The 26,404-nt window shown below is 40.9% G+C and overlaps 1 protein-coding gene across 1 annotated transcript in view; it reads left to right on the top strand.

The window, feature by feature from the left end:
* LOC308064448 (uncharacterized protein) overlaps positions 1-16,717 on the top strand; it is a 51,449-nt gene extending 34,732 nt beyond the window's left edge. The window contains exons 11-20 of the mRNA XM_080388971.1: positions 22-237; positions 2,039-2,185; positions 7,086-7,244; positions 8,045-8,159; positions 8,595-8,701; positions 9,955-10,053; positions 12,500-12,640; positions 13,380-13,464; positions 13,833-13,953; positions 14,717-16,717. Coding sequence (XP_080245097.1) covers positions 22-237; positions 2,039-2,185; positions 7,086-7,244; positions 8,045-8,159; positions 8,595-8,701; positions 9,955-10,053; positions 12,500-12,640; positions 13,380-13,464; positions 13,833-13,953; positions 14,717-14,906 — 1,380 coding nt within the window. The 3' untranslated portion in view covers positions 14,907-16,717. The remainder of the gene's footprint in view (positions 1-21; positions 238-2,038; positions 2,186-7,085; positions 7,245-8,044; positions 8,160-8,594; positions 8,702-9,954; positions 10,054-12,499; positions 12,641-13,379; positions 13,465-13,832; positions 13,954-14,716) is intronic.
* The last annotated feature ends 9,687 nt before the right edge of the window (positions 16,718-26,404 follow it).

The raw sequence follows: 26,404 nt of genomic DNA, 5'->3' as shown, positions 1-26,404 counted from the left end.
ACACTTTTTTTCTACTGATAGATATTAAAACAGCAGATTGCTGGACTGCAGGAGGAGTTCAAGAGAAATGAGTCCTGCTGGCACGCTGCCTACGGCAAGCTGAGAGACCAGGTTGAGATGCTGACCAGACAGAACATGGAGCTTCGAGATGAGCTCAGTGTTTCAGGACATCAGAAACAAAAAGCAGAAAAAAACCCCAAAGCTGTGAATTTCATGGACAGAAAATCAGAGATCCTGGTACTGGAAGATATTATCTGTTTAATACTATCTGGAAAATGCAGGAGTAGTTTTTCTTTGGAGCTGGCATGTGTGAATACTGTTCCACCTTTTCTGCCATGCTTAGCCTGAAGGGGGAAAAATCAGCTCTGTAGTGAGCCATGTTAAATTACATTCTTTGTGTGATCCTCTACCACTTTGCCTTAGATATTTGTGTGGGGGACAAGTGATTCAGCCAAACTGTCTTAGACACATCAGGCCTGATGTCTCCCTCCACTACCTGGGGAGGAAGGCTAGATAACTAATTTACATTCAGTACCTAAATTAGACAACCAAAGTCCTCTGAAATGAATTCTACTATTTATGTGTGTGTGTATATATGTGTATATATATATATATATATATATATATATATATATATAATGCCATTCACATTTTCGATAAATCAGCTCTTCAGCTAGGTGCAGGCTGGTTTCTGGCAATAGATATAGTGGGACCTTTTCAATAGATATGGTAGGACCTTTTATTAAATCTCATTTCAGTTCTTTGTGCTGTAAACTTTCTGGGACAAAAATGCTGTCAGTGTCCTGCCTTACAAAGGCACAAGTTGGGATTCCTGAATGGGCATTACAGTGGGGTGAGCAGGGAGGATAATCGGGGTGGGAATTATAGCTGGCTAGTGTGAATGTCTCTGGTGACCTCCTGAAATCAAAATGGTTTAATCATAGGTTTGCAGGTTCTTTTGTAATTTCTCATTTGGTACCCAATTTTTTTATTATACTTGTAGGGTTACTTGTTACATTACTATGTAACTGAGTAACTTCATTTAAGGGAGTTAAAAGAAGGGAGAAGGATGCTGTTACCCATCTCTTTCACAGGAGACAGCAAGTCTTGGTGAAGTTAAATGGTTCAGACTAGAATTCAAAAGACAGAAGTCTAGTTTGACTGGGTCATTTAATTCCCTGTGTATTCAAGGATGGAAAATATGTGCCTTTAAAGAAGGATCAATTTCATCCTATGTGTGTCAAGGCGACTAGAACAAATAATTATCTTCTAGACGGTGCAGTCTGGTGAGATGAATCCTACTCTTCCACAGAGTGGCTCAACTCAGGAGAAAATAAAATTGAGCCATTTACTCCTAGGTATTTCCCTAATTTGCAAATCTAATTTCTGGTAATGTATCTTTAAAAGATGTTAGTACCACCAATTAACCTGTCCTTTGCTTTATGGAGTGAAGAAGTTTTGTTCTTTCTTTTTATTTGATTTTAATGTACTTGTTAATGAGATTTTCCACCTAACACTATTAAGTTCCATTGAAAATGTAATTTCAAGTCACATTTCACTTTATTCTTAGTTTTCCCAAACCTGCCTGTTCATATGGCTTATTCTTTTATAGATTGTGAAGGTCAGAAAAAAAGATTAGTCACATGTACAGAATGAAAAACCATAAAGATTCCAATAAAAGCAAGGATAAGAAAAAGCTAATTGACTTCTGCAGTAGGCCAGATTTCTGTATTATTTCTACTGCTTTGGGACACTCAGTGTTGTAGAACTACTGCTTAAGCCACTGAAGATTTCTGCTGTGTGAGAGTAATATTAGGATGCTGTATATAAAGATGCTAGGATGCCATATGCAAACATTCTTGTGTCTGATACTGGGGAGTTTCAGTCCCTAGCAGAACAAGATGTGGAATTTCATTCATTGTGTTTAAATATAATATTTTTTATTACAACAGAAAAGCAGGTGGCTTTTAGGGTTATATGACTCTACTAGCTGTGACTTGAACTTGAAATTATGTATTTATAACAAATTCTTCATTAGGCTGCAGAAGCTATTCTGCGAGAGACAACATCATCATCCAGACAGGAAGAAAGATCATGGAGAGATAATCCCAGGAGCCACAGTGTCTGTCATGTGGGGCCGAAGACATCTTTGCAAAAACACTTCTTTAGAGATATGAATAACAAAGTATGCATTCCTATTGCCAGAAGTCACTTTTCCACAGTTTCAACTATTTATTTAAGAGAATGTTCTTTGGAATCAAAATCTGTGCAAATGAAAGTATCTGTATAAGCATGGTCATAATTTCTTGCAGTGGGCTTGTGCTGTCACTCAGCACAATTTAGCTTGTAGGTTTTCTTCTGGTTTTGCAGTAGCAGGAAAAAAACAACTTCTCCTTTTCCAGACCTAACTGAATTGCCTGTTATTTGCATGTATGCTCTGAATTCATTATACCAGCCACTTCACAGATTGGTTTTAGAGGGAATCACCATACCCTGCCTCAGCAAACCATAAATCCAGTATTTTGTCATTAAGGGCTTTACTTGCCAATAAGCACTGGTGGCCTTCCACCTGATAAAGTCAGTGGGAAAATCACTTAGCTTTTTACAAATTGTGACAAGTTAACACATTATGTCAAGTGAGGTGCTTGTTTCTGGCTGGTATTTCTATGACTGTTTCTCCACAGCCGGTTTACCACATTTCTTACACATCTCATTGTTTAGAATCAATTGATATCTAAATATTTTGTTGTGCTTTCCTTTCTCTTGGCTTTGCATTTCTTGTTTCTTATTATGAACATCTTTAATATTACAAGTCTCCTTTCTTCCTTTTGTTCACATTTAGTTGAAATCTGTGCTTCAAGTGAACAGTCTCTGAAATTCCTCCTACTTACTGGAAACTAATCTGATTTCACTGGCTAAAGCAAAACTTAGCTCAGATACACACCACTCTCCCTGCCTGTTCAGGGATTGAAATCAAATGTAAAACTTGTCAGATGAGAAAGGAGGCAACTATTCCACTCTAGTGATCCTGACAGTGTGTGTTTTGAAAGTCGCTAGACAGCGGCTTTGGTGAATCCTGCATGGTGCCAGATATGAAAGAGAGATGATGATAAGAACAACTCTAAACTGAATATGCTTAAAAGAGCAGAATCAGTCATGTGTGAAATAGTGGCTTCAAACAGGCTCCAGATATTATGTGCCCGCCTTCAAGACTGGCTATATTTCTAAGCAATATATGTTGTTTGTAACTCAGAAGGTGCAGGGTTTCAACTGCAGGGAATTGTTTGGTTTGTTCTGTACTGATGTCGGATCTCCCCAGTCCCTTCCGCAGCTGGGATGTCTCCATTCCTCTGTTCTGCGGTGGGCAGAGTTACTAACCAGACAGGTAATGGGCAATATACTACCTGCAGTTGAAGGGGCCAGTAAAGTCAAAAAGCTGTCTTTGATAGCTTACCCTAGAAATTTTCAAGGTATGAAAGAGTTTGTTTCATCTGAACATCACAAGTATCCTTGTGAAATGAGTTAAAGCCAGAAACATTTATTCTACGTAGAGATTCCCTAAGACCCATTGAGTTAATTTTCATCCTGTGGCACACAGCCATGTGCAAAAAAATTGTGGCTTCAGCAACGGTTCTGAGAAGGGGGAAGATGAGGACAGCAGACTTTTGGGCTCACCATTCTCTCCACTTTCACCAGCCAGCCAACATTGGCTCCAATCCAACTGGAATCCAGCACAAGCATGAGCTAGACTGGTGGGCATAGTGCCCAGGTGTCCTGAGTGAACTCTGAAATGTTTGACAGAGACACATGTTCTGTACCTGGTCTGATGGCAGAAGGCAGCCTTGCGGTGAATACAGTAGGTGCCAATTGTTTGAATCCGAAATTGAAGGCTCAGGTAAATGGAACGTTAAACCGATGCCCAAAATCTGTGCCAGATCTGTACTTCACTAGCTCCTGTGACAAAGATAAAAAATAAGCTGGCATCCTCTGCTTTCTACCTGTTCTTCTAGTTATGAAGTTTTGCTTTGTAATTAAAATCCATTTGTTTTGTTGTCACCAGCTAATCAGCTGATTAATTTTTATTCTGTTTCCAGTGAAGATAAAACCCAGTTGATCTGCCTTGTGCATGTTTGGAGGCTGCTTCTTCCTCCGACCCTGCCAACCCTTTGTACCAAGGGCTTCCTTTACTGGCAACTCACATGTTTCTGAGGAAGAAAAGTAAAAAGATTTATTGAGATAATTTGATGACTTTGTTTATGAAAGTGATGGAATTGACAGAATCATTATCAAGAACCTCATCATGTGTGATTAACCCAAATACTTAGTACTTGAGTCTTTAAAAAATGTAGAGCTAAATTGCAGTGGTTGCCTGGGTTACAGTGATTGCTGTGATTTATGAAACAATCTCTTAGAATGACATCCATCTGTATGAAAACAGAGACCACATGTAATTCACTAAACCTGTCTTTATTCCTCTGACATTATTGCCTTAAAAATAGGTATGCTAGTGTATTTAAAAATGTGTAATCTATGTGATCCATAAAAAAATGAAATCAGTAGCTTTTACAGTGGCATATGTAGCAAGCTGAAGTACCTTTACTAACGCTGTTCTGCATGGAGGCTCACCCAACTCAGTTGGTTGTTCTTTAAATACATCATGACAAAACTTACCATGTTCATGGAAACACCTCTTCTTTCTTTCTGGCTTCATCCTTCTCCTTCGCTTTTGCAGTCCAATACATCCTGCTTCATGAGCTTGTTAGTTCTTGAAATTATAAAGAATGAGCACGTGCCTTTTCTCGTTATATTTTTAAGGTCTGTACAGGTTTCTGTCCCTTGGCTATGGCACCACCCATTGCATCAGTAAATGTTGACTTCTGGACACACTTTTCAGAGGGGGATTTTAGACAGCTGATGAGACCTCCTTTTCTGAAATAAGCTTTCTAGGCAGCTCTGTGTTAAAATTCTTGCCATAAAGTATTTCCTATTTACAAGTCTTGTGTAGGTAGCTCTTTAAAAGCTTGAATTGCAATGTTCTTTCTAAAACACACCACAGCAAAAAACAAATGCTGCCACATGTTAGTGTCTGGCTGAAGCTGATGGATATTTGAGCTGCTGTGGCCCTCTTGGCACTTTCTGATGACAGTGAGCTGGCTGGCTCAAAACCAACCAGGCTGAAAAATCAGCTCATTTTTGCCTGTTTCTACTTGCTGAGCCAGGTCAGTCCCCCACTGTGCTTCCTGGTGCCACTTAAAGGAAGGGCTAGAAATGTGGCAGGGGACAGAGGAAGAGAAGTGGGACTCCAGCAGTCTGGGCTGAGATTGGCTTGAACTGCTGTGAAACTGCAGCAATGGCTTTTCAAGTTCTTTTACATCACTTGGTAGTTTTAGTCTTGAGATCTTTAGCAACAAAATGATGTCTTAGGAGCTCTTTCCTTCTATTGTCTGCAATTTCTGAGATAATATCTCTTAATCAAAAATAGTTTTAAAAGTCTTTAGTACTATACCACTTGTCTCAAGCTGAAATGCCAGGCATATTTTGACAGTTTGCCTACTCGCTTGTATTTGAAATCATGATTATATTTGGAGAAGTCAGGCATATTCACAGTCTGCCTGCAGAAAACATCTCCACATTTAAAATAGAAATCATATTCCTTTTACAATGAATTCTATTGATTTCTGTACCTTTTAGCATCCTTGTCTGAAAGAGCTAACTAGTTGCCTATCTCCTGCTCAGAATGTTTTATGCTTAGAGGAAAATATTTAGCCTTTTAAAATTCTACAACTTTGTGGTGTTGCAATAGGTTTCCTTTCTTGGCTCATTCCTTGTAAGCACATCCATTTCATGGAATGTCATTTATTAACATAAATAAGAGATCACGATCCACAACAACAACAGATCCCCTAAATTTGTTTGATCAAATGGAGCAAATTTTACAGCTGTCAAAAAATGGCCATAGGGACTGTTATCAGAGAAGGAATTGTGCAGTCTTCCAGTCCTTGTGCCTTGTTAGTCCCCTGTCCCTTGAGCAATTGCTCATGGACTTGGCCAAATTATGCTGATGGTAAAAATATTCTTTCAATGGACTGCTCACACTTACCTTCCCAAGCAGCCACTCTCCAGTGTGCAACACATTTCAGGATCGGAGTACCTGATACCATTTCTATGTTGTTGTTTTTTTAATGTTTCTTTGTTTCTAAATGTCATGTGCTCACTGCCAGTCATTCACCAGCTCGATGCATTGTCTTCTGCTACCAGTTCTGGCAGGCACAGACATCATCTCTTGTCATGTCTGGAACGACTTCAACAATGTGGGCAGTGAGACGGTGCGTTTGTCTCGTGCTGCCAGGCATTTCTACATTAGGTTCAGTACCTTCAAAGTTTTGACTAGACAAGGGTGCAGCCTAAGTTTTCCTGTCATACCAATGTAATGTTTTCTTTGCAGCTTCCAACCCCTGGCAGTCATTGTATAAATCCCAAATACCTCCTGGGGTCATGCAGGAATAGTGTATGTTTTCTCTGTGCTCTGATCTAAGGTCTCCCAGAAAACGTGGGGAAGTGCTTTTGTGTAACTGTGGTCTTTCCAGTTAATCTGCTGTAGTTTGTTTGAAACTGTTTACATCTGATTTCCCTCCTGTGGCTTGCATCTGTCTTAGGGTCCTGCAAGGCTTGTGTCGGCTCTGATTGATGATGGCAAAATGTAAAAAGGGTGGACAACTGGCAAGTAAGAATGAACTTATGGGGGTCAGCTTAGTTGCAGGATCCCCGAGAGGGATATCTTTGCTGCTGTTGGCAGCGTAGTTGGGACTGAGGGATGAGAGCCTGAGAGTAGCTGTTGGCCTCTCACTGTGTGCCTTGGATTAACCTTGACTTACATCGTTGCCCAAGTAAAGAGAAAGGTGGGAAGGAAAAGAAGACCCCAAATAGAGAATTACATATGAAATATGCGTGTGTGTCTGTGTGTATGCCCACATACACAAATACTTTCATAAAAGTTTCTAACAATAGTGCACCTGTTGTAGGATTTTTAATGCTGTTTGAAGATGTTTATATCAGCTTAATATAAATGTATCCAAACCTTTCAGGCAACAAAAAGCTCTGTGCAAAGGGCTGATCCTTTGCAATCAGTGACAAAGGAACATCAAGAAAAGAAACCATCTAACTGCTCCCTTGGCAGAAGCTCAACACCAACTGGCAGGAGGACACCTCACCAGGGAAGACTGACACCTCTTGAACCAGAGAAAGTAAGGGGGTTTTTTTCTTTTCTTTTTTTCTTTTCTTTTTTCTTTTTTATTTTCTTTTTACAGCATTGTTTAGTAGCTGGATTGGGATCCTGGTCCACAAATAGCTGCTGCTGGTACTGTAGGGTTTTTGCCAGAAATGTTCAACACATTGAGCCAGACTATTCATACATTAAGATATTTAGGCATCTGCAGGCCAGGGCATGGGTGAATGCATTGAAACCTACACCCCTTGCCCTCAGAAAAAGTTCAGAGGTGATCACATGCACCAACACTGCATGGACCAGTGGCTCCCTGGGGTCCAGGGGCTGGGAGCATCAGGGGGTCCCATGGGGTCGGGCAGGGCAAGGCCCATCCCACAGGCCCAGCCAGGGAGGAGGGCAGGCTGGGGATGGAAGTCAGGGTCAGGCCAGGATCCCAATTGTCAAAGCCCATAGTGATAAGACAGGTCTAGGGTCACGACAGGGTCAGCCCACGGGCCAGGGTTAGGATCCAGATCCATGAGGTGCATGGCCAGGCACAGGTGTGGCCACAGTGCAACCCAACAAGGACCAAGAAATGCAGCTCTCAAGGGAAGAGTCGGGATGGGGGGTTGGGGGTGGCCCTCTCAGGCTTTTTCCAGCTCCTCCACCCATGTCTCTCCCTCCACAACAGTCTGACCCAAGATTAGACACCCATACCACATCAGCACACAGGCAGCTGAACTCCTAGGAAGGGGAAGTATGCTCTTGGCCATGTCATGGATAGATCCCATGTTACAGTGAAGCATGACTGTATGTCAGGGCTTTTCCATTTTGCTTCAGGTTGGACACCAACCCTCTCCTACTGGGAGAAGAACAGATGACAGGAAATCACCTGGAGCTGTCTTGTATCTGAGTACTGGTTTTAAGGAGCCTAACTCATCTTCCTATGTAAAAGGTAAGATTTGTGGGAACTTTCTGCTTGCTTAGAGTGGTCTGCAAATGACTTGGAGACACTGGTTCACAGCTCTTGGCTCACAGGCAATATGTTGTCACTAAAACTCTCCTGTGATTCTTAGAAGAATGATGAAATTTGTATTGAGAAGAAAAGGAGAGCAAATTGTGGTGTTGCCTGCTTACTCACTGAGTTTGTTGCCCTGGAAGCCCGGAAGATGGGAGAATGGATGTGGTCTGCACTTCACTTTAGTCCAGGACAAAGCACCTTCAGGAGGATGGAAAGCTGTTAGCAAACATTATCAGTATAAGAAGCAATGTGCTGCAAGAATCTGAGAGCTAGCATCTTTAAAAAACCTTCTGAGATAGGTACGGAAACATGTGATTCAGCAATTTTCATATGTTTTCAATGACCCCTTTTACTTTGCTTTTCTTATAGGTTGGTCTATGCCCGTTTCAGGTAGCTCAGAAGGCATGCCCCTGTCACATAACTACAGCAAGGACACTTGCAGCTTTGCACTCTGCAGTAAGAATGAAGAAACAGAGGTATTTCACCGTGTAACTCTGTACAATAACTCAGTGAGTCTGCTATCTTAGTTTTCATATACAGCATGCTAACTCCCATTCAGCTGGGGACAATACTACCCTGGCTTTATTTTCTTGCATCTACTCATGATAAGTAAAGTCTTAAAACAATATTGCAGTGGCTTACAAATGATATAGTAGATTTCTGTATCGAGAATTCCTGCACTACTGTTGGACATTAATAGAATTATGTTGCCAGTTAAAATTTTAATTTAGGTTCAGGAAGAAGAGATTCTTATTCTTAAAAAGACAGAAAAATTGCTAAAACCTCAGAATCAAGTGGCTTTTCTGACCACAAACAGAAGTGGTCATAACTGCATATGACAACAAAGTATCTACAGACAGTTCTGCTTTTCTGGATGCTGAAGCAAAGGTTTGAACAATTTACAATTCTGGCTCTTATGTGACCAGCAGCTGTCTTCTTTGCATTTGTGAACTAAAATAAAACACACTGAGAAAAAGAAAACCCTACATTCCCTTTCCTATGCTATGCAGCAGACACAGCGCTCTAGGGATGGATCTGGCAACATCAACAATTGTATTTGCAGCCTTTTACTGGAGCATATCATTGCCCTGTGGGAAGCAGTACTCTTGTTCCTTTGAATCCCACAATTCACATTACACCGTATCTTCAAACTGTAATTAACATCAGTTAGTAACTGTTCTGGATGCTATGTGCCAGATGTCAATTAACTTAAGGTTCTTTTGTGCTGCCAGACAGTGCAAAGAACACTCATTGTAACGATAAATTGGTAGTGTAACATCCTGAATAACCCTTAAGTTAGCATTACCTACAGCTAAGAACCATGTAATTTGTTTTGGAAGAGCGGGTCTGGCTAATACAGGTACTTTTCTTTGCAAATCAGTAACCCGATATTCAGAGACAGTTCTATTCTTTGTTCTTGTGTTTGTTTATTCTTTCCATTTCCTATAGTGTAGTTTTGCCAGAATGCACTTGTCACCTCATTTTTTTATTTTCTCTATTCTGCCTTTTGCTTTGCAAACTGAAGTTAATTGGAGTTAATGTGCAACATTTCTAGTTATGACTAAAAGATCAAAGTTCATTACAAATGCAAGGCAATACCAAAAAGAAGGGCAGCTTTCCCCTATGTGTATGAAGTAAATATGGGTTTTACACATTTGATTAAAATTAATGGCACTATCTTCAAAATTTCTGTTTATATAACACTGACTGTGATGTTTTCATAATGTAGCCTCCAAAATCGATATTGTCTAGAAGGTCAATGTTTCATCAAGAAAGAAGAAACAGTGAAGAAGAGGTGCAGGAAAAAATAGAGTATCGTGACGGAAAGGTGAGATAAAACAGGATGCAAAAATACTTGAAGAGATCCCCAGTAGGACTGCAGTATAGATGGGAATCACTGCTTCAAGTAGCCGTAGACAATTATGTCTCCCATTAAGTGTGTGTTCCTTAAAGGAGAGCTGAAGTGTAAAGTTCAGACTATGGAAGGTAAGAAATACGTATAGATGGGCTGGTAATCAAGTAACCGAGTTACTTTCTTATCTGCCACACAGATTTGCTCTATGACTTCCACCAAGTCCTTTTTCTTTCAGCCACCTCATTTGTGAACTGGGAGGAATATGTGTTAGTGGGGTAGTGCTGGTGTTTTTTAGTGCCAGATTACAGGCCACTCTTTCCTTGGAAGTTAATCTAATGGTAGTGAGCTGTGCCAGCAAAACGTCATCTGTGGGAGAAGTCTTTCATTATACACAGCTGGCTACACCTGGAGTAACATCAGTGGAGTTGGGCTCCATGCAGCCTGTCCAGTTTGCTCAAGCCACCTGTCAAAATCCTCAACGATTCCCCAGCTGCATCTGGAGATTACTCCCAGCTGCCCCTAGTCCTGGGAGTAGCTGGTTTCATCCCTTCCCTAGAAGTCCCTGTCTTCTAGGAGGGGATGAGTGGGCAATTCCTGCTGGCTTCCCATTGTGTTCCTTCAGTCCTCGCCACAACACTGGATAACACGTTACTCAGTGACCATGTCACCTTTTCCACCCAGCACCTCAGGAATGGTCTTGAAAGGCTGACTCTGTAGATGAGCCTAGGCATTGCAGATCTGGTGCGTTGCTGTTGGGAAAGGCTGTCAGCAAGGCGACTGAGCGAGCTGGTGCTAGTTTCACTGCTGACAAACAGGCACGCTTTCCAATGCTGTCACTGCTCAGCAGGGCCAGATCTGAACTCGGTCTCTTCAATTACACTGCTCCTAGCAGGCTTATCCTGTTGAAACATTCCCTTGATATTGACTGAGTTGCAACTCTGGATAAGGTTTTTAGCTAGATCAAGACAAGACAGTAATTCAGTTTATGCACCTGTTCAGTCCTGGGCTTCTCATCCCACCCTGCCCATACAGGTGTTGATTAATGAAACCATAAGCAGTCACAGAAATGGCTTCTGCAATATAACCGTTGTTCAGGGAATGTTGGTTTGAGATGCCAATTCCTTTATAGCTAATGCTGAGATGGGGCTCTGTGAAAGTTTCTGCCAATCGTGATTGCCTGTGGTAGAAATAGCAAAATGCAGTATCTATTGCTTTGATCCTCAACAGAAAAATAATTGTGAAAAAAGTTCACTCGCACATTTTTACCACTGGATTTAATTCATAAAATTGAGTGGTCAACTAGACTTTCTTGTACAACTAGAGAGAGGTCAAAATGGAGATTGATGCCTTTAGAAGAGATATTACTTCTCATTTGAACTATGTGGACTTCTTGTAGCAATGTCTTTTGTCATAAGTAGGTGTAAGACCATCTTCCCATTACTAACTAGTAATGTTTAAATGAAATAATTTCTAAAACCTAAAATCTTGTCCTCAGGAATCATTACAATGCCTGCTTGGGGAAATACCACATCTCTCTTTCCTTTCCCCAAGCATATTTATTCCATTATTTTCTTTTTTTGTGTTTTTTTTGGTGGGTTTTTTTTGGGGGTGGGTGGGAGGTGTTTTCCCATTTTGTGCAGAGTCTGTTAAAATTTGAGCCATATGGCAGAGCTATACCACATCTTCTGGTTGTCTTCTTCTTTAGACTTCACCAAATTATATTATGGGATTTGATATATGCTGAACAGAACCAGCCACCATAGTAAGTCCAGGAAAACTGATTAACCAGAGGCTATGCTAGGTATAAAGTCTTCTTTGACCAATGCATTGTTTCTAAAGCATGCTGATGGCATTATTGCCCCCTGTTGTTAAGAAGTCTTGAGCAATTTTGCAGATCTCCACATGCAGTCACATTTAATTCTGTAGTGCTGAATGTCCACACAGGGTTCTGTTACTTGAAATGAAATGGTGGTCAAGATAAGTCAGCAGTCTGTGTTGATACAAGTGGTTCAGTCCTTTGGGTTCACACAATTCAGAACCGGGATCTCTTCAGTGACCTGTGTGGAAAGTGTCCCAACAGATGTGAAATAAGTACAGACAGTAACGCACAGAAGTTGGTCAAGGAAAAACCCTATTGTCACAAGGCTGTGCACCTCACCTCTCTTAAGAGAAAAACAAGGTGATGGAGTGAGAACTTGGTCCAAGTGCTAGATGTAAGTTAATTTTGTGAAAAGAAAATTACTTTTAGCCTCTTTTACACACAGATAAGGCAAAAATAATGTATCTGTGCTGCAGAGATAGCTTTTGAAATACAAAGGCATAGCATAACTTACTTCAAGCTCCAATTTAACTGGAAGGCAGTGCAATATTACTCATTTCCTTTGATTTCATTTACATTAGATGCTTTATGTGTTTGAAGGTAGAAGAGGTGCTTACTGATGGACGTCGAATCATCACTTTCTGCAATGGTACTAAAAAAGAGATCAGTGCTGATAAAAGGATGACAACAATTAGCTTTTTTAATGGAGATGTAAAGAGGATCATGCCAGATCAGAGAGTGGTGTGTACTTTTTTTTTTTTTTTTTTTTAAACAAAATAATTCAGTGATTTTCCAGCAAGGTCCTATCATTTTTCTTGATATATGAATTATGGGAGAAATTGATGAGGAAGGGTGTTGGTTTAACAACCCTGAGCAGTGAAACTGCTTCATGTACAAGGACAAAAGTGGAAAGAGATGAAGGTAACAGTCAAAAGAGATGAAGGTAACTGTCAAGGCAACTGCCAAAGAAGGAACAAATGGGTAGCTGGCCAAGCAGATAAAAGAGAGTGAAAGAAGGCAAAGGACAGGGGCAGTCATCTGAAGCAAGGACTGGTTTTTACACATTTGCAGGGTAGTTAGCACAGGAGGTTCTTCCCTCTTGGCATTATGTAAATATAAATAGTTAATAAAGAGAGCTAGAGCAGAAAAAAGTGAAGCCTTGGCAGCAGTGGAACTATTTTAAATTAATAGTGCATGGGTGGGAGCCAAAGCGGAGGTGGGAAGATGACTTTCATGTGTGCACTGTTCTCTTGCATGCTGCAGAGATGAAAGTAGCATCATCTAGACACAGCCATGAGGAGGGGAGTGAATAAGAGAAAGGAACAGCAATGCAAACATAGCTACTTTTACGGATGGCAGATGCAGAAAATGACCTTGAAATGACTTTTTTAAGATGGCTTATTTTTAAGCACAATGTTATGGTTGAATCCGCTTATGCAAATATTGTGAGAATGCTGCAAACACTTCATTCTCCTTCCAGATTTATTATTATGCAGATGCACAGACAACCCACACCACATATCCAGATGGCCTGGAGGTGCTGCAGTTTCCTAATAATCAGATAGGTATGCAAGTGCTCGTAAATGTGAACTCTATGTGCAGGAAGGTTTCTGTTAAGAAAGTGTCGTCTGGTTCTGACACCAGCAGATCGGGTATTTTCTTCTCATTTTGCATTGTCTTTGCATTTCACTTCCAGTGTGCTCCATCACTTTACTGCTCAGTTTCCTCCTACAAAGCAAAGATAATAATGGGATGTAAATGTGTATTTCCTAATTTCGATTATCTGATTATTTGATTCTTTAATTTCTTTAGCAATATGCTAGATATTATTTCCACCCTCACTATGATATCCAAAAAAAGAAATCTGATCTAGCTTTATGTAAAATAACATGAAAGAACACTAGACAGACTTTTTACATCTTCTTTTCCACAGAAAAACATTACCCTGATGGCACACAAGAAATTGTATTCCCCGATCACACAGTGAAACACCTCTATAGTGATGGATTCAAGGAAACTTTTTTCCCAGATGGTACAGTAGTTAAAGTAGAAAAGTAAGTCTCATGTTAATGACAGGAACCAGGCATCTGACACAGGTACAATGATACTGACATTTCAAACTGGTTGGAATGTGCCTGGCTGGTAAATTTCCAGATGAAAGAAGACAGGAATTGTAAGATAAGGAGGGTTTTGCTACAATGAGGCCCTGAAAATTGTTCGCTTCCACCTTGGATGCTAGGTGACTGGTTAGCACTGGCAAAGTGACGGTGAATTATTCGTCATTTAGTTCCATGTAACTTCCCACTGGCCAGGCGGGAGATCACCAGCTGTCTGTGCGGGTACTAAAGGACTCAGGGTGAGGACTCCTGAGCTCCATTCTTAGCTTTTGGGTTCCCTTTCTGATCTCGGGCAAAGCATTTCATGTATTATATGTCTATTCCTTTATGCCAAATGAGGAAAAACAACAGCAGGACTTTGCCTCTTCTGGGCTTAGGGAAAATCCTGTTGTAAGACAGATTTCCTGCTTGCAAAATGCCTTGAGATGCCTCTGTGAAGAAGCCACGTACAATGCAGAGCTCACCAACCATTAGGTATTACGCTATGTGCTGCAGTACCTTTGTGTTGAAATCTCATTGTGAGATCGGATATCTAATGCCATCCTACGTAAATTCTGAGGTGAATTATAACCTGGCTGAGGAAGTTTCCTCTTGACATTATTTTCCTCTTTCATTGTGTCACATTAGACAGTTCAGTGAGACAGGTTAATAACAGACAGTGCCTTCTCGTGACTTCTTCATTCATTGCTATTTCTTTCAGGAATGGAGATAAAATAGTGGTGTTCAGTAATGGCCAAAAGGAGATTCGTACTATGCAGTTCAAGAGGCGGGAGTACCCTGACGGCACTGTAAAAACGGTGTACTGCAATGGCAGGCAGGAAACCAAGTACGCCACTGGAAGAGCTCGAATCAAAGATGAAGAGGGTAATATCATCCTAGACAAGAAGTGATTCCTCCCCTCAAAGGGCTCCAATGTACGTAAGTAGCTCAACCCATTTTCTTGGCTGATCAGAACTGTTAGGAAGATTTAAGCCTTGTGGAAATGAATGGATGGATCTGTAGGGCTGAAATTTACTTTGGCTCAGTGACTGGTGCTTAGTTTGGAATAAACTTACCTGAATGAAACGTCTCTTGAGTGAGACATAAAGGAGATGCAGTCAGGCTCTGTTTGTGTTTTTAACATTAAAATAAATGCCCCTAGTACTTCTCATCAAAGTGTTTGTTTCATGATACTGATCACACTTTCCCTTTTCTGCTAGTTAGTTACAGAAGTGACTATAATTAAGGAGCATGGCATAAGAACCTCAGATCTACAAAGCTTTTTGAATTTCAGTTCAGTGCTGCCTTATGCTGACTAAAACAAATCTACATGGCTTTTTTGTCTCAGTCGGCCATCATGAAAAATGTGGAAGTGATTAATGTTTGGTTGGGTTCTTTGAAGCAGAAGATCCCAGCATGTATCAGGCCTTACCGTGAACTGTATGTTAGACCAAAACTCCTGAGCAGGATTTGAGTGAACAGTCACAGCTCTGGATGCTCCTTCCAACCTAAATTATTCAATAATTATATGATCATAATCTAAGAACTCTGTCTTGGGCAATTGAAGCAAAAATGTAATGTTTATTCCATCCTGGTCATTATTCCAGATGAATCAGCCCTTTATTCTTCCTCCAGCAGTCTTTCCTCAGACCTCCTCTGTGTTGCTTTGTTTTTGAATTAACCTCTCCCACTACCGCCTTTATTCTTCCAGTAATACTTTCTGGGCAGTGAATCTCTCCAACTTTAAGGCTCTCCGGATGGCACATGATACCTAGGGGGATTAATCATTTATCAAACGCTGCTTTCAACTGCCTTCCCCGTAGACTGCCTGTCCATCATCTGTCTTGAATTTTTCCAAAGCACTGAAGCATTTCCCCTATACAGCTCAGCTCATTACCTGCCCATTGACTGGGAAGACCAGTTATCTCCTTATGGTCTTTGGATTCCTGTAGCAACAAGTGCACTTCAGTAGCGTGCTGCTTTAGCCTTTTCTCACACCTAAGTGCAAAATAATTGCAAGATTATGGAATTCGGTCTTTCTTCTCTTCAGTTTCCAATGGATCAGACTATCAGCAAATCACCATTCAAATTACAGACCATCTTTGGAAGAAATAGATTGAATAGAGCAAGAAGTGTTACTAATACTGATCGTACACATGCTTCAGTTTATTAATTTAATTATGATGCCATGAACATCCGTGCAGTTTGATGTTGGCTGGTGTGATAATAAAATTGCATTATTTTTCCTTTACTCCTGTATAACAAAGGAACAGTTTATAAGCCTGTGCTTTTCACTACTGAAATATTTACTGTATGTTTTGTAAAAGAAAACTCTAATTAAAAGAAATGCAAGATAGTGTTCTTTTCAATGTTTCACCAAGATTTTCAGTTGAGTGCTGCCTTACACTGACCAAAACCCACTATGTTGATTTTTTTTCTCAATTAAACATCATGAAAAAGGTGAATGTGATGAATGTTTTTAGTTTGGCTGGAAAACTAGATGTGATACTATCGTTTTCTAAAGGACCACTGTTTTTATTTGCAGGAATTCCTTTTAACAAAAGGTTCCTGTTCTCCAGTTAATACGCTGACATTCCTTTTGTTTCTATAGTAATACACAAAACAGGCTTTGTTTGCAAGCCTTAAAATGCTGTTTGCCAATCAATAATCTGTGCATATTATCCATTCTAATTGTAAATTAAATAAAAAATAATTTTATTTGTGTGCTGCTTGCTTCTTGCTTCATTAAGCATTCTTGACTGTACTTGCAGGAAGCATTTTGATCCTGAAATAATTTGTCCTACAGTCCTGCACAGGTGTAACAGATAGGGGATATGTGCAAGTCAGTCTCTAAAATTATGCATGCAGCGATGCATGTGTGCAAACACCTTGCTGATGTATGCATTCACCCTGCTGATGCATGCATTCACCTTGTTAGCACCTGCTTACGGGGAGGTTATAATGGTACCTAAGTATGGGCCTTGTTCTACTTTCTGGCAAATCAACGGCAAACCTTCCATTGGTGTAATCAAACGGTGGGACTACTGAGGATTTCACAGTATTTTTGCCAACCCCTCTCTGGCTACTGTTTTTACCAAGACATGTTTTTCAAGTAACATTTTATAATACAATAGCAAAGGGTTTATGAAAGTAAAGGCACAAATTTGGTTTGAAAAGGAGGAGACATAAAAACACCTACATAAATGAGAAGCTCTGTCAGGTGCTTTAACTTAGAATCCTTCACAGACCAGTTATGACACATGCCACATTATTTTTCACAGGCTGATTCTCACATCCTATCTCCTCCACCTTCCACTTGCATTAATTAGGTAACCAGAAGCAGTAATGGCTCTACCAGCTATAGTTCATAGTTGTAGGAACACAAATAATCCAAATTAAGTGTGACTGCATTTGGACTTAAACTGTAGTAATACACATACCTACTTTACTATCTTTTTTGTCCTAGAGGGTTTATAGTGAACAAATTCTTATGAATCCTTCAGGGATGTGGCACACAGCTGGTAAGCCCCACTGCTCATCTTTCTACAGGTTTTCTGGCATTAGTGAAAGCATGCTACAGCCAGCATTTAGCCTAAATTTTGATTCAAAATTAAAATAGTGACTTCTGAACAGTTACTCCCATTCAGACAGCTGGGGGCAGCAAAGATGTACAAGGGAAGGGCGGTATTTTGATCACCATCTCAAATGCTTCAGTTCAGTGTTAGTATTTTTCCGATGATCACCAGTTTTAGTGCAAGCAAAACAAAGCTGCCAAACCACTGTACCCATCAGGCGGCTAATGCAGTCTGTGAGACAGAGGTTTGATCCAGTCTTCTGAACATGATATTTGCAGTTTATATGCTGCCCTCTGATAATGAATTTCTCTGTTATCTTGGGAAGCCTAATTATTTCTTTATTCAGAGCTTATCTGAAACAAAATACTGGAGCAGTATATAGATTTTTTAAAAACTACTTTCCATATGAACTACTACAGAAACCTTCCAGTCATAAAATGAAAGTTATTTCATACTGTTGTTTCATACAATGCAAAATTAATTTCTGGAAATGATTGTTGGGAAGCTCACTGGATTCTTCAATGATAATTTTGTGTCATTCATATTATAATGCACCTTTGTAAACTGAGTGCGTGTTGAATGCTCCATGGTGTAAAGTGACCAGTTTTTCAAGTCATAAAGACCCCTTAGTCAGGAAAAGAAAAGAAGCAAAGATCACTAGGAAAAATAATTTCGAAAGACTGGCATTTCTGAGGATGTTTTGAGAAATGCAATTCTTTGTTTTTATTCTGGAATTAGTTTAATATTGCAAGAAATACTTTTAAAACCAGTACTTTAATTTTAATTTTTACATTGGGTATTGTTTGAGTTATCTCTATTTGTAATACAATTCCAGTGCACACCTGCCTCCTGCCAGCTAAAATTGTTGTTTATGATGTCTATATAACCTAACATCAACACAAAAGGTAAATAGCCTACCCTTTTCTTTGTGTTCTGCTGCTCTGATGTTAACTGTTTGCTCACTAATATTTCCTTTATGATGCTTCTGGGTAGTGGCTGTCTGCCATGGTTTAATGCTGTGGTGGTTTGTCACGCAGAAAGGTGAGTTCCAACAGTACAGGTTCCAGTCTGAGTCATCTTGCTCCTTTTTGTCAAATTCAGTCCAGCTGTGTTCCAGTAAAACCTCACAGGCTACTGCAGGGACATTCCCATGGAGATGGAACACCAATGGCCTCAAGATATCTTTTCTATCATAGTCCTCTGCCATCATCTCCACCTTATTAGCTGAAAGAAAACATCATCACCCGAAAGGAAGCAATGAAATTAATGCCACAGACTGTGCTAGCAGTCATCACCTTTGCTGTATTCTTAATACCTGTCACTCTCAACATATTCTCAAAGCATGTCGCCCCTGTGTGTTTCTATGGTCCACGACTGAGAAGTCAAAGGCTGTTTTAGCTGAAAGCTATGTAAAGGCCACTGATTCCAGACAGCTGTTAAGACAGCACAAAGCACTGACTGCTGCAAAGTTCTAGTCTCCACACTATTTACCTTGTTTTTGAGGTAGCTTACAACAGCAGTAGCTGTCCTAAAGCTTATAATTCTTGAATACTTAAGACTTTTTGGTTTTTGCAAATGCCTTCAGCCTAATGGCTGTAACTTTGCCTAGTAAAACTTACCTGACACTGCTGCATTACTGAGACATTCTACCAGCTTAGCATGTTGCCCTGCTCTGAGCAAACTCTCTTGATTAAGATTAAAAGCCCAATGCAAAACTGACGGGAGACAATAGGAAAATGCCTGTTGCTTCCAATGTTTTTTTCCTCCTCTGACATACGCTCATTTATCTCACTGATAATCTGCTGCTGCTCCTCCAGTGAGCTCCACCCCAGTTCCTGAAGAGCAGGGCACATTCTTGTCTCGCGACTTTCCTCTCAAGGCAAAAATGTTCCATAGAAAGGTATGTAGATTCTGAATGAAATACCATTTCTCACTATCTATAGTGGAAGTAGATGATGGTCCACATCTATTTTTATGGATAAAAAAATGTTTTTGGGGTTATTTTGGGCATAACAATTCTCAAACAGTCCATGAAGTATGCTTTTCCCTCCCCAGCTAGTTCAATATACACGAGACTCAAACTAAAACACCTGTCTTAGCCTGTCTGGTGGCATAGTGGACAAAAAGTGCCATGGATCTGTAGATTCGAAAGTGTTGCTGTTTCTCTCAGTTTTAATTTCCTGAAATCCTACAGACCTGCTCATTGAGGATTAGACTCCATGTTTGGAACAGAATGTCTTGGGTGAAAGAAGAATGTTTGTACTGAGGACCATTCTGACACGACATTACCATACAGACCTCCACCTGCTATCAGAAAGTAGCAAGCAAAAGAAATACAAAGTGAGTGGGACATATGCTAGACAAGACTCCTTCACATCCAAAGTGACATCCTTTCTTTCTTCTCAGGTTGAGTTTTAGACTCCAGAATGAGTAGCCTCTGCCTTCCAAACAACTACAGAAACCCAGGGAACATGTCACACCTGTAAGTACTGCAGGCAATATGCAGCTGATTTGGCCAGGGATGTGTCTTCTATGGAAAAATTACAATCTGTTGAAATGGAAAGCTTTTTTCCAGTGAACAAAAATAATCTTTTGCCAGCTTTTTATTTAATTTCAATTTTCTTGTTTTGAAATTTTCAGAATATCTTATTTTCATTTTTTTAAAAGACAATGTTTTAGAAAGTTTTTTAAAATGTTAATTTAGTTTTGAAACTAAAAGCCCAAATGTGAAATGAAATGCTTTACCATTATCAAAATGTAAGTTAACATAATTCAAAAGTTTTGCAAGTTGCAAAGCAGTTTAAAATTCTCATTATTTCATTTGTATGTGGAAAGCAATTTAAAAATTCATGCAGAGTGAAAAAGCATGTTTCTTTCTCCACTATGACATTTGGTATGATGTACCTACATCTTGGCTGTCTAATGCATTCTGCTGCTGCTAACAGGCTCTGAAGAGCTTGCAACTCTTCTACAAGCAGGGTTGTGGAGTCTGTAACAAGTGCGTTACAATGCAGAGAGAAAACCCAGAAGACTCTATGGGGACTTGATGGGAGGAGGGTTTTACAGAAGAGTTTGGGTGGTATTTCAGGGAGGCTGGGAAGCTGGACAGGGGTGTTGAAATATTTTTTTATACTTTTATACTTTACCATAGGACTGTCATGTGCAGGTTAAAAATGGCCCTGGACCATCTTATATCCTGAAGCGAGGGAATCATTGCCTAAAAATGAAAGGATTTGAAGCAAGCTTTGGTTCAGGATGTAAGGAAAAAAGCTTCCGTTCAAAAGGGACTTTAGGCCTCATTAATGGACTGACACTGTGGTCAAAATTTTAATATCTGCATATGATGACTTTCTATATTCCAAAGTAATATGTAATTCTATCTTCCGGCAGTAATATGTGTATTAATCTATGTAGTGATGTTTTACAGGCAGATTTGCAGTGCCCTTCCATTGCAGTTTAAGCTAGTGTTGGAAGGGAGCAACATCTAAACTGCACTGGGATTATTTCTCTGAATCCCCTCAGAGAGCAGAGGTTCCCTTCCTCTCAGACTGCAGCTGAATCCTCCTTATGAGAGCTTTCTTTGGTTGAGGAGTTTGTAGGGAACGGGAGAGAAACATGATGAGTAGGTACTGAAGTGTGGTCATGATGTAACAGGACTTACATAAAATACCATGAAGAGGAAAGTAGTCTTGCAGAGAGTGCTTCCTTTCAGACCCCAGGACGTTTGCTGCTGAGCTTGTGCACAAACCTAGTGTGGTGGCCCTAGGAAACTTTGCTTCCACTGTCATCTTTGTCATCTTTGCTTCCACTTTCTTTCCTGGGAGTTCTTTTTCCTGTCTGTTTATTAAACAGCATTATGTCACATGCTAAAACACAAAACAACAACAACAACAACAAAAAAACCAAACCAAACCAAAACACCTATACAAAACTAAACAAGTTTTATAGTAGCTGGTTTGATTCCTTGAGCAGATTATTAATTTAAGAAAAAAAAATGTGTAATTGAAAGTAGCCATGCTAAGCATTTGGATGAGTCAACTTACAGACTGCAGTTAGCTTTGTCTTTTCTGTACATCTCAACATTGCTATCAGCAGTGTTTCAGTGAAAGGCACTCTTGTACGTGAATCCAGCGTGTCATAAACTGTGCCATCACAGCCTCTACTAGGTAATCACGATTTAAGCTGTTAGTAATGTCTGAACAATGAAGCCTTCTTTGGTGTTTTGTTCATATAAGCTTGTATTAATGGAACACGTTTCATACCTCTGGCATTCCAGGAGTAGTTTGCAGGAAATTGGCCCACCAAACCTAGATATGACAAATGTCAGCTTCAAATTCCCTGGTAATTAACTGCAAAGAAAATCAAATATTGTAAGTAACAACAAACATGTACCCACTTTTAAGGAAGTCATATCACTTATAAGCAGAAGCTCTTGAAATGCAACGATGAAGCAGTAACTCTAGGATTAGGCATTAGTCTAAATGAATGAACACAAATTTAACTCACTTTGCTCTGTATAAACGTGTGTCCAGATGAACACCTATCTCTTCATAGCCTGCATCCCCAGAGGGCTCTGTGTTCAGCCCGTTCTCTAATAACTTGGAAACCCACCCACGTGTTTGCAGACACTGTTCCACAATGCAAAAACTGCTCGGGCTGTCTCTGACCACACTGGAACGTAACACCTGCCTACCCAGTGCTGGCATTCCCGGGGATGCACGCGTGTCACCTTGGGCTTCGTGCTGGCCACAGCTGCTTCCAGTTGCTCGGTTTTACACCTATGGGAGGAAATACAGTCCTTAACGGTCAGGCATTACAAGTGTGAGTTTGCTGGGTCAGGCACTACAGGCGTGTGTTTGCCAAGTCAGTGCAGAATGTCTCTGTAATTAAACTCGGCAGATGGACCAGCGGTCTTCCCTATCGCCTTTAAGGCGTTTGGGGATGGCAGCTTAATTTCAAGGGTCGGGGCATGGCAGCTTAGCTCTGCCACCTGCCCAGGGTGGACTCCTGCCCCCAGGATGGACCCCCACCCCCAGGATGGACCCCCACCCCCGTGGGTCATGGAGGGAGCCTGCTGCACAGCGCCATGAGGCAGGTGTAGATGTCCTGGCAGCTGCAAGTGTTGGTCAAGCCCCTCGACCTCCTGTGTGTGCATCTGAGACCCTCCAGCTGCCTGGACCTTTGGTTCATGCCTTAAGACACCACAGTATTATGTGCCTCATTACTTAATATATCATTATTAATTACTTGAACCTACCTTACATTGCACATGAAAACCATAATAAGTGGGCTCCCCGACACCTACATCCTCAGCAGAGATTGATGTATGGCCCAGCCTCAGTCCATGAAATCTCTGGAAGAAATGACTTGGCTGTCCTCTCTCAAGGCCTCTCTGGCATAGGTAGCCCCACTCAGTGTCCTCATTACCTTCATGTTCTCATGGTTCTCTTGTGTGCAGGCCTGACTCTCCTCCTATACCTCTAGGGAACCACAGTTTGGGACTGAGGATACCAGGGAACACAGGGCATTCTGTAGGTGAGCAATAGCAGGTTTATTACACGTTGCCTGGTTTAGAGCTCTGGAAGGTTTCAGGCATGTGTCTGGAGGGGGATTCATTTAGCTACAACTTCAAACCCTGAAGCCAGTGTCCATTGAGATGGCCATACCTGCTCTCATAAATATCAGACTGATAAAAGCTAGTGTTTCTTTGCAGGATGAACACTTGTTGCTGTGGGTGAGGTAAGAGCTTGTGTGGCAGTGAAACATGGGATGAAGAAGGATGAGTCCACCTACACCCTGCTGCTGAGTGAGATCTCAGCACAGACAGACCTATGCTGCTCACTGGCTGCCAGGCAGAAGCAGGCCCTGTGGGGTCTTCCTTGGCTGTAAAAGAGCAGAGGCCTCATGCCACAGCAACTTAACCATCATTTTGTTTCTTGCATTTCAGTGAAGAGGCGTTCCTAGCTGAACTTCTGACTGAAGTTTTTTTTATATACTATGCAGCAAAATCCCCATTGCCTCTATAGTAAAGAAAATCACATCAATTTTATAACTGTATACTATCCATGCATAATGATGTCCTAAATGGAAATTTCCATTTAGGTCATGTCCAAAACAGATGGGCATCTTTATCTTCACCCTTTCCCAGGAGTAACCATGTTCACTGCATCACCATGTGTAGCTGTGGTTTTCACTACCAAGGTACTGGAGTTTTTCCTCACGTTACCTGTGGGGTGGAAGAGTTGGATTTCCCCCTATTTTACAATTGGGGAAAAGACTGCAGTAAGGTTCTGTGACGAATCAAGAGTGGAAAACAGCTCCCCAAACCACAGGCCACAAAGTCCTGTCTCCCACGCTGACTCTATCTGTGATACTGAGGTTCTCTCCAAGGTCAGAGCACCTTTTTTTTGCTCCTTCGTAGCTCCTCACAGTTTTAGCTTGAATCTGTGGAGTGAGGACTCATTTTCTGGGCTGCCATTGCTAAATTCTACTGCAGACAAATCCTGGGCACACAGAGTACAATACAATTAAGGAGGTGTGCTGGGTGGCCCCTGGCCACCAAGAAAGCACCCACCTAGTTGCTTGCTCGCTCACCCCACTGATGGGATTGGGGTGGGGTGTGGGGGGAGAATCAGAAGAGCAAAAGTGATAGAACTCCTGGGTTGAGATAAAGACAGTTTAATGGATGAAGCAAAACTGCGTGTGCAAGCAAAGCATAATAAGGAACTCATTCACTACTTCCCATTGTCAGGCAGGTGTCCAGCCACTTCTTGCAAAGCAGCACCTCAGCACACGTAGTGGTTGCTTTGGAAGACAAACTCCATAGCCAGGAACACGCTCACTTCCTCCTCCTTTCCCACAGGCTTTTATTGCTGAGCATGGCATTGTGTGGTACGGGATATCCCTTTGGTCAATCTGTCTCAGCTGTCCTGGTTGTGTCACCTTCTAGTTTCTTGGCCACCCACAATCTATTTACTGAGGGGGCAGAGTGACAACCTGGAAGCTGGGAGCTGTACGGCTCAGCAACAGCCTAAACATTGGTGTGTTAGCAACACTGGTTTAGTTACAAAAAACCAAAACACAGCACCATATGGGCTGCTATGAAGAAAATGTACCCCACCCCAGCCAGACCTGGTACAGGAGTAAAGAGTAAAACTTATCAAGCTGTACATCCTCTGAGGAAAGGATCATATTTTTGTTCTATAGCATCTCATGTAGCGTGTCCCGATTTCTGTGTTGGGCTGTTACAAATAATAAATGATTACATTCACACAGATCAAATTTTCACTGATACTGATCTCAAAAATCCTCTTTGCTTCACTTGTCATTGAATATTGCTGTGTAAAAGAGAATCAGAGGAGGATTTGGAGATGAGTTTCACTGTTATCGAGATGAATTCAAGTTTCTGTATCAGATGGAAGCAGGACAGGGTGAGAATCAGCAGCAGCCTAGCGAATCCATCTGTAATCTCGGGGCAGCTGGGATACTGTCAGGATTCTGCAGCCACAGTAGTTATGCCATTTGTATTTCCAACAGAGAGATTAACAGCACGCCTTTGAGCTGACAGGACAAAGGCACTAGAGAAAGGTGGATCTGTGAGGGAGCCACCTGTCACCGCCTTTTCTGCAGGACGTAATGAACTCTTAATACTTAATTGTATGAGACCTGGAAAAGAAGGTTATCATTTGAAACTCCATGAATAAACACAGGTGAAGTCTGAAGGGGGAATCTAGGTGCTTGGGAACAAGAAATGTTAGATAGTAAATTAGCATGAAAGGTACAGTTATTTAAAAGCCCTAACAATTTGGGGATTTTTTTCCACATCAATTGTATTATTGATTTCTATCATGTTGTCACACCATATGGTGCCTCATCCTTCTGTTATGGTTAATAACTGAGAAGAAGTAGTTTCAAATGTTAGATTCATGGCATACAGCAACTTAACTAGCCATGTAGTTTATTTCCAGGGGCAGCACTCATCTTGGAGATGAACAGCATTTGTCTTCAATTCCTTTTCTGCTGTCTGCCTCCCACAGAGGGTCTGATCATAGTGTCATTACCAATAATGATCATGATACCTGTACAGTGCTTTCTCATCCAGATATAGGGACACTGGCAGTAATTGCACTGTAGCATTCTTCCTGCAGTAAACCCACAAAAATCCAAATCCGGAAACAATACAGTATGGATAAAACTATACAAAAGTTGAAATGAGATGAGGGAAATCCTCACCCGAGGCACTGCTAGATGCATATAGGTCACAAGCAGATACTATAGCATTGGCCCATCCTCCTTTTCTCCTTCTCGCTTTATGACTTTCACTGTTATCTGCATCCTTTTCATGGCTGTGTTCCCCAAGTAACATGCCCTGGCTGTTTATCTTGAAAACAGCTCTTTCCATGGATGGGTAAGTGGGAAAGTTCATAATGACTGAAGTGTTTGGTCATGTGGAAAGTATCTCTTTTGGGAGAAAGGTGCTGTAAGTGATGACAATAAAACTGGAGACAGAAAAACCAAAAGGGAAAGAGTGCTGGGATAGAGGGATAACATGGACTGAAACACAGTTGCTTGTTGTCTGCTGACAAGTTTACTTACAGCAAGTGTTAAAGAATGCAGGTTAAGAACAATGTAAATCTTTATAATTGGTGGTTCCACGAAATGTTTTGTATGGTCTGCAATCAACTGAACAACTCCAGTTGCTGTCATCTTCTGATTTCACATGCGGGCTTCAGTTTTGATTGTAAAGCTATGGTAATAGGTCTCATCCACAGATACAAAAATGCGAGGACTTTTAAGAGTCTTGTTTGCATTTATCAACATTTTATTGATTAAAA

The sequence above is a fragment of the Falco punctatus genome (genome assembly GCF_963210335.1).
Source record: "Falco punctatus genome assembly, chromosome: 5".
Taxonomy (NCBI): Eukaryota; Metazoa; Chordata; class Aves; order Falconiformes; family Falconidae; genus Falco; species Falco punctatus.
The sequence above is the reverse complement of the archived record's forward strand: the minus strand, read 5'-3'. Positions and strand labels throughout refer to the sequence as shown.